Source organism: Symphodus melops, assembly GCF_947650265.1.
Source record: "Symphodus melops genome assembly, chromosome: 9".
Lineage (NCBI taxonomy): Eukaryota > Metazoa > Chordata > Actinopteri > Labriformes > Labridae > Symphodus > Symphodus melops.
Genome location: NC_136699.1, coordinates 659,344 through 667,352, shown reverse-complemented (window position 1 = coordinate 667,352; position 8,009 = coordinate 659,344). Strand labels below are relative to the sequence as shown.

Sequence of the window (8,009 nt, the reverse complement as noted above, 5' to 3'; positions counted from 1 at the left end):
GTGACCTAAAGCAGCAGCTTTAACTGCTCTGACCGTGCTCACGCTCGCTTTGCTCTACTGCCCTCCATAAAGTCAGAAACAGAGCCGCTCTGTTCAGCGTGAAAGAGCTGCAGGGTGGCGATGAGTTCACTTTCCCTTTTGGAAAGCAGACTGGACTATAACGTCAAATCCTTTCAAATCTGGTCACTGGTTTCTGTGTGTGTTAGTTTGTGTTCGACAGACACGTGACCATGTGGAAATTATTAGACATGGGCTGAATCAGCGTGTTGGCACAATGCTGTGTTTGCACGCACAGTCAGCGGCGTGCAGTCTGCCACCTCCAGGCGAAGTACGGAACCACACCCCAGATCCACACACACACACACACAGCCCTCTAAAGCCACGCCCCCTCACTTACGCGCACGAGTGCCGTCGCTCCAGAAATGGACCTCATCTCGTCTCTTCATCGTGTAGAAACGACGTCGTCTCATGTCTCACTCAGCGGTCAGTCAACTCTCAGTATAAACTCCGTCATCAGTGACGAGCTTTGAGTGTGAGCAGGGAGACAGGGAGGCTGTGATTGGTTCATCAGAGAGCAGGGAGACAGGGAGGCTGTGATTGGTTCATCAGAGAGCAGGGAAACAGGGAGGCTGTGATTGGTTCATCAGAGAGCAGGGAGACAGGGAGGCGTGTGATTGGTTCATCAGAGAGCAGGGAGACAGGGAGGCGTGTGATTGGTTCATCAGAGAGCAGGGAGACAGGGAGGCTGTGATTGGTTCATCAGAGAGCAGGGAGACAGGGAGGCTGTGATTGGTTCATCAGAGAGCAGGGAGACAGGGAGGCTGTGATTGGTTCATCAGAGAGCAGGGAGACAGGGAGGCGTGTGATTGGTTCATCAGAGAGCAGGGAGACAGGGACGCTGTGATTGGTTCATCAGAGAGCAGGGAGACAGGGAGGCTGTGATTGGTTCATCAGAGAGCAGGGAGACAGGGAGGCTGTGATTGGTTCATCAGAGAGCAGGGAGACAGGGAGGCCTGTGATTGGTTCATCAGATTGGTACCTCGTGGCAGACATTGGTTGAAGTTTTTACAGACTTACAAACTGATACAGATGATGGATTTACTTTGTTCCTTTTTCAGAGAACCTGAGTTATTAATTTCAGTCAGGACCTAAAAACAGTTTAAACCAACGTCTAATAAAGTGGATCTGGAGGAAAATGACCGACCCTGAATATAAAGTCAACTGAGGGATAAAAACAACACACCCAAACACAGAAACACACACTTACAACCAGAGAGGTAAATAATTAATCTCATCCTGTGTCCAGGACACAACAGTCAACATTTTTATTAATCCTCCACAAGTTAGATTTATTAATTGTTACAAGACAGCAGCTGATTGAAGGTGGAGAATTATTAAAGATCTGTGTTTAGAACAGAAAACGCTGAGGTGCACGTAAACTGAAGTGAATCCATCCAACCTCATAATAAAATACTGAACATTTATGGAGGTGCAGAGTTTCTGCTAAGCCCCGACCAGAGCCGAATAACACATTGTCTCTTTGTATTTTAAAACCTCTGACCAGCAGTTTGTCGAGCGATGCCTCAGACTTTACGAGGCCCTGAAAAACATATCACAGCAGTTATGCAAATTAGCTGTGACACTGGCAATATAACGTCCAACATGAGGTAAAAAGCAGGAGCAGGAGCAGCTCAAAACCGACACAGAGGGACATTTAGAGAGCTCTAGAAACACATTATGAGCCTCATTAGTCATATTTGTAGGTATATAGAGAGGTACAGTTTCACAGTGTGAAACGACACCCTACCCACGGAGCAGCACAAGACCCCTGGAGGAGCATCCACCCCTGCTGAACACATTAGGCAGCTAATGGGCTTCTTAAAAAGTGTAGGAGAGCGAGGAGGAGGAGATGAGGAGGAAGAGCCAAAGTCAAAGGGCATGAAGGGGGCAGGGAAGTCATTGACAATCACAGGGATTGAAAGTGAAAAAAAATGAAGGGGGGTGGAGCAAGAGGGGGGAGGGGAAGGGAACAGACAGGAGGAAAGAAAGGGTTAAAAAAGGGGGAGAGGAGGGAGGGGGGGGGGTGAAGCTCGTGGAGGACATAAATAGGCGAAAGAGGACTTGGAGCCTTGCAGTCTTTCTTCCAGACAGCCACATCCATCGCTCTCCTCTCCCCTTCTCTTCACCTCCAGCCCTCACTCATCCGGAACCCCCCGAGCAAAAAAACCAGTGAGTAGTTTCTGCACCGCACCTACATCCTGCCACCGCAGGGGAGCACGCCGTTAAAGCAGGGCGACTGACAGCTGTCTCACAGAGTATGCGTGTGCATTCATCACTACATGAGAGAGAAGAACTCAGTGTGTTATATTTAAAGAAAGTAAAGTGACTCCTGTGTGGACCCTCCGTCTGATGCATGTTTGCATGTTAACACTCTGCAGGACTTTCAATAATATCAACATTATTCAGACATAAAGTATAACTGCATATATGTGCTTACCCTTTATATGAATTTATTTAAAAAAAAAAAAAAAAAGCATGCGTGTCCCATGAGGTAACGACAGGTCTCTTTAAAATCACAAGGTCAGAAGAGAAAGATAAAACAGAAGAGTTCAAGTGAAGCTTGCTTCGTATGACCCCCCCCCCCCCCCCCCCCCCCCCCCAGGCTGTAACTACAGCAATAACAAAAAACAAACTGTGGATGTTTACTTCTTAATTAATGCAAGGTCTGGTCTTGCCACTCCTTCCCCCCTAAACTGAGTTTATTATTCCACAACAGTGGAAAAAAGCTGCTCCCTCTGACTCACATGCCCCTGGTTTCACTCCCCACCGGGGGTTCAAGCAGATGCTCTGCCCTTTTATTAACTTCTCTGTGTCAGTGCTGTTATGTACAGGACCAGAGCGGACAACTGCAAGTATACAAGATACAGAAAACAGCAAGATGCAAGACTAATAAGGGACTTTAAAATCAGAGAGAGGAAGAGAGCGTGTTCAAGACGAGAAGGAAGGAAATCCTTACATTGAAAACTTTTATACAAACATTTGGTAAAAGTGTCAGAGGACAGACTTCAGAATTAATTTTTGCAGCTGGACGAGAGCTACAGGCTAACGTTATCTTTCTCCTGCCTGTTGTAGACCTCCTTCAGGTCCTTCATCATCAGCATGAATAACACAAGAAGCATCCTGTCCCTGTCCGAGGCGCTCTGCCACCTGCTCCTCGTGGTGCTGACGCTGGGCCGAGGAGTTCCTTCGATGCCCGTTCCGACTGACATCCCCGTGTGCACGGCCTCAGAAAATGCCCAATACAGGCTCACATTTACGGGCAAGTGGACCCAAGCTGCTTTCCCCAAACAGTATCCCATCTACCGCCCCCCTGCACAGTGGTCAAACCTCATCGGTGAGTGCAAACCGGTCTCCCCACAATGCACTGCGTCTGAACACGGACTAATGCAGTGAATGTGACTTCTTTCCTACCTGTTGCTTCAGCTCACATCTTTCCCTCCTCTCCTGTTAGGAGTCACTCACAGCTCTGATTACCACATCTGGCAGCGTAATGAGTTTGCCAGCAACGGCGTGAGGGAGTTCGCTGAGAAAGGCGAGGCCTGGACCATCCTGAAGGAAGTCGAGGCGGCCGGCGAACGCATCCAGAGCGTTTATGGGATCCTGTCGGCTCCTGCCGTTGTGGGAGGCACAGGCCAGATGAACACTGAGTTCGAGGTCTTCGCCAGACACTCCTATGTGAGTCACTACAACGCCCGCTGCTCTCTCAGCTTGGGTCTGGAGGCTTTGATTCTCCGTTAGCCGAGGTCGTGGTTGATTCTTCCTGTGCTGCAGATTTCTAAATCTTTAAGGGAGCGTGGCAGTTTGAAGGTTTTGTACCTAAATTAAATGTAAATCTTTACGTCCACTGCACCTCTCTGATGTCACAACTATGACTGCGTCTACAGCCAAAACTCTCTCTCTCTCTCTCTAAATATATATATATATATATATATATATATATATATATATATAGAGAGAGAGAGAGAGAGAGAGAGAGCATATAGACAGCATAATTTTAAATTTAAATTTATAAAAATATTAAGTGTTTGTGAGTTATAAATTGTCACGCTGCTGTCGATCAGAGCTGCAGAGTTTCATAATGCTTCATTAGTCGGATGCTGTAAAAGTAAAATATTATCAATATTATCTTTCAAATAAAGTATTATTATTATTATTATTATATTATTATTATTACTATTACTATTATTATTATTTGAGTATTTTTACTGCTCTCTCTCTTCCTTCAAACATCTGATGACTCATCCTGCACTCATGATCGTTTACTGTTCTTTGTCGAAGTTAACGGTCCAGTCAAATTCATCCCAAACTTATGTCCCGCCTCCTATCTATGTGATGATTGGTTCGCTCCCCCTTTCAGCTGGAGATACGACAGTTAGATACTGTGGATGTTTGGTTTCATGGGGATTTTAATGTAATGATAAAAGCAGCTGAAGCCTGCCGTCCTGTGTCGGTACGTTTGATGTGAAACTCTGCAGGAGCTGCTCATCGTCCTGCTGAGGATGTTCGAGGAGAAGTGTCACTCCAGACTTTGTTAAACTCAACTCGTTTCCATTTTCTTTCCCACCCGTCTCTCTCCTCACCTCTCATCTCTCTGTGCTTCTGTCCCTCCCCGTGGTCTACTGCCTCCCCTCTATCTGCAGCTGTCGTTTGTCGTGCGCCTGGTTCCAAGCCCGGACTGGTTCGTGGGCGTGGACTCAGTTGACCTGTGTGACGGCGACCACTGGAAGGAGAACGTGTCCCTGGACCTTTTCCCTTACGATGCAGGAACTGACAGCGGGTTCACTTTCTCTTCTCCCAACTTTGAGACCATCCCACAGGACAAAATCACACAGGTGGGTCGGCCATCGTCCGTCAATCCAAAGCCAAAAATCACAGCCGGAGAAGAGGTTACATCCAATCAATGGATGTGTGTGAGATGTCAGATCTGAGAGATCCAAATCTTAGCTGCCAACATTCCTGTCTTCTTTTGACAAGATTAAAAGGATGTTAATTCAACGTTTGACGTTTCTTTCCGTCTGTCGTAAATCTCCAGATATTCACCGTCAGTCCTTGTCCCTCCCACAGATCACGTCTTCCTTCCCGAGCCACCCTGCAAACTCCTTTTTCTACCCCCGCCTGAAGCACCTGCCTCCCATCGCCAAGGTGATGCTGACCAAGATAAAGAAGACCAATCAGATCGTCAGCCTGCCTGAGGAGCAAACCCAGTCCGACCTATTGCTGACAGGGAACGAGATCGAGGACTCGCCAATAAGTGAGTCTGAACACATCATGGGAACTTCAACCACTGCAACTCCAAACATGTCTTCCTTTTGATCGATGACAGCCTGATTTATATCCAATATTTAAAGTACAGAATCAGTTAGCTTCGGGGTTTGATTGCCAAATGCCGTGCCTTCCCAGAAGACCTTGCAAAGCCCCGACATTTAGCAACCATGTGGGTCAGCAGGATAATTGTGGAAAAGAATTTCTTGCAAAACTTAAACGTCCTCTCGACCTGCACTGATAAGAGCACAGAGGGAGTGTACGTGCACGCTTTGGTCTTTAGCTGACTCGACTCTGCACATTTGGGAACCATTACAGGGCCCACACACACACACACAGTCAATTATATCCAACCAGACACCGAGAAACCACGTGAGGGCGGGGCATCAGAAGAAGAAGAAGAACGCCACGGGCACATCTGGGCTCCGGTGAAACGGCAGGAAAATTAAAGACTGAGAAAACGAAAAAAAAAAAAAAGCATTTGAAGAAAACCTTGAAGGGATTATGTACAGATTATGTACAGTCACGTTTGGGTCGTGACCCCTGAATTGGGATGAAGACGTTTTAACAGGGTCCTGATCCATGAGGGGAAGCTGGTTTCCTTAATGTTAGACTGTAAACATTTAAGACTCCCTGCTTTGCTCATTAGTGGGTCATGGTAAAATAAAAACGACTGCAGAGGCATTTAGGGTGAAAGCAAGTGAAGCCAAACACAGAAGTCAAATAAACTGTGTTGGTGACTTATTATCTTCAACATGTTATGGAGAGGAAAATGAGATTTTATGAAGAACAGAATCCACCACAAAATATCTAACCAGATGACTTTTTGTTCGAGGGGAACAGATAGCGTGTCAACCTGGCAGTCCAGCTGAGTCTGCGGTAATCAGAGTCAGTGTTCACAGCGAGTGTCAGAGCTCGAGTCAGCATCCCAGAATGCAGGTCCGTTCCCATGGCAACTGACCCAACAAACAGTACAGAGGGGCCAAATATCTGCTGGGATTTCCCGCCTTGATCCCAGCGCTCCGTCCAACCGCTCCATCTGTTTAAGTTTCCCTCCGCTGATCCGTCCGTGTCTCTGATGTCTTCTCCTCACGACTCGAGAGGGAGAGACCACTTTCATGACAGATGAACAACCATCTTCCTTTCGGTTGAGTCACCGCGTTGAAATCAAATGACCCAAGCTTCATGCTTCACTTCGTCCTTAAAGGACACACAAGTTGAACTTTCTTGTTCCATGACTCCATCCGGCGGTGCACACGCGCTCCGCTTCCTCCCCGACTTCCATCCGTCTGTTTTTCTACTCTTCACGACATCCTCGTCTGCAAAACTTATCAGGGGTGCACAAGTGCACGACCTGGTTTGCTGAGGTAGCCCAGAAAGTTCTGAGTGCGGGAGAAGAGGAAGCAAAGATGAGGCAATTCATTTCCCCTCTATTACAGCTGAGGAAACTCCTGCACTTGACTCATTAAATGACAGCAAGCTCACTCAGCAACAAGTCACTCAGTGAACGAATAAAACAACAGCGACACGATGCCAAAATAAGAAGAAACTGGTTCACTCATGCTCTGTGAAGTCTTTAATAAGTGTTTAAACTGAAGTGAGAGCAGTGATTTCCCCTGAAAATGACTAATCCAGCTAAACTCTGTCCAAGCCCTTAAAAGGAAATTAAAACCATTCGCTGCTTCAAAGTAATGAAAACATTACACTCAAAAAGCTGGCGAGGCACGCAGATGCAAAAAAAACAACTAACTTCAGAGAAATAAAGAAAGTGTTCCTCTCCCTGCAGATACCCCTCTGGACTGTGAGGTGTCCGTCTGGTCCCCGTGGGGCCTGTGCAAAGGCAAGTGTGAGACTCAGGCGTGCAGCACCGCACACGCTACGTCCTCATGCACCCGGCCAACAGTGGAACAGTCTGCCCCCTGCTGGAGGAGGAGAGGAAGTGCTTCCCCCGACAACTGTTTATGACTAGGCCAGGAAAAGAGGGAGAGGAAGGAGAGGAGGGAGAAGAAGGAGTCCACGGCGAGGAAAGGGAGGAAAGGCAGGAAAGGGAGAAGACGGAAGAGCAACAGTAAAAGATCCGCCATGAAATCACACGAGGTGTAAACACGACGAGCCGGACTCCCCGCTCGCCTCTGCAGAAACAACTGACTTATAGCCACATTGGCAAATCTGTCGGCACTAGAGAGGAGCTGTTAGACAAGTGGTCCCCAAACTACGGCCCGGGGGCCACATACGGCCCCCAGAAAAATTACCCAAATACATTTGGAAAATTAAAAATGTAATATATATATTCTTTATTATCATAGGCCTATAAAAGTTTAGCTTTTAAAATGATTTTTAGCTGTTAGCTATTTTTATGAACTATTATTAACTTAAATAGTAACTCTTTCACACACACACACACACACACACACACACACACACACACACAGGATGTGTTATTTGACATACAGACTTTGGCCCCTCGTCAGATATGAGGCCCTCAGAGAACACAGTTTGGGGACCCCTGTGTCAGACACTCTTATGAAATCATTGTTTGAGGGTTGTAAAGATGCTGTTTTATCTGGACTCAGTTTGACTGTTGGGAGGATCACACACACACGTGTGTTTGCCTGCAGTTCATTATGACTCCGAGCAGCAGGAAATAAATCTGTTTGAATACTGAAGACATAAAACCCAGAAATCTG

The 8,009-nt window shown here is 46.8% G+C and overlaps 1 protein-coding gene across 1 annotated transcript; it reads left to right on the top strand.

Annotated features, from left to right (window-relative positions):
- The first annotated feature begins 2,080 nt into the window (after positions 1-2,080).
- spon2b (spondin 2b, extracellular matrix protein) lies at positions 2,081-7,742 on the top strand. Its single transcript, XM_079352800.1, is given in 8 exon segments — positions 2,081-2,229; positions 3,133-3,394; positions 3,512-3,735; positions 4,701-4,892; positions 5,125-5,311; positions 7,109-7,167; positions 7,173-7,265; positions 7,267-7,742. Coding segments are annotated over 7 exon segments (1,011 nt in total). The 5' UTR covers positions 2,081-2,229; positions 3,133-3,159; the 3' UTR covers positions 7,288-7,742.
- The last annotated feature ends 267 nt before the right edge of the window (positions 7,743-8,009 follow it).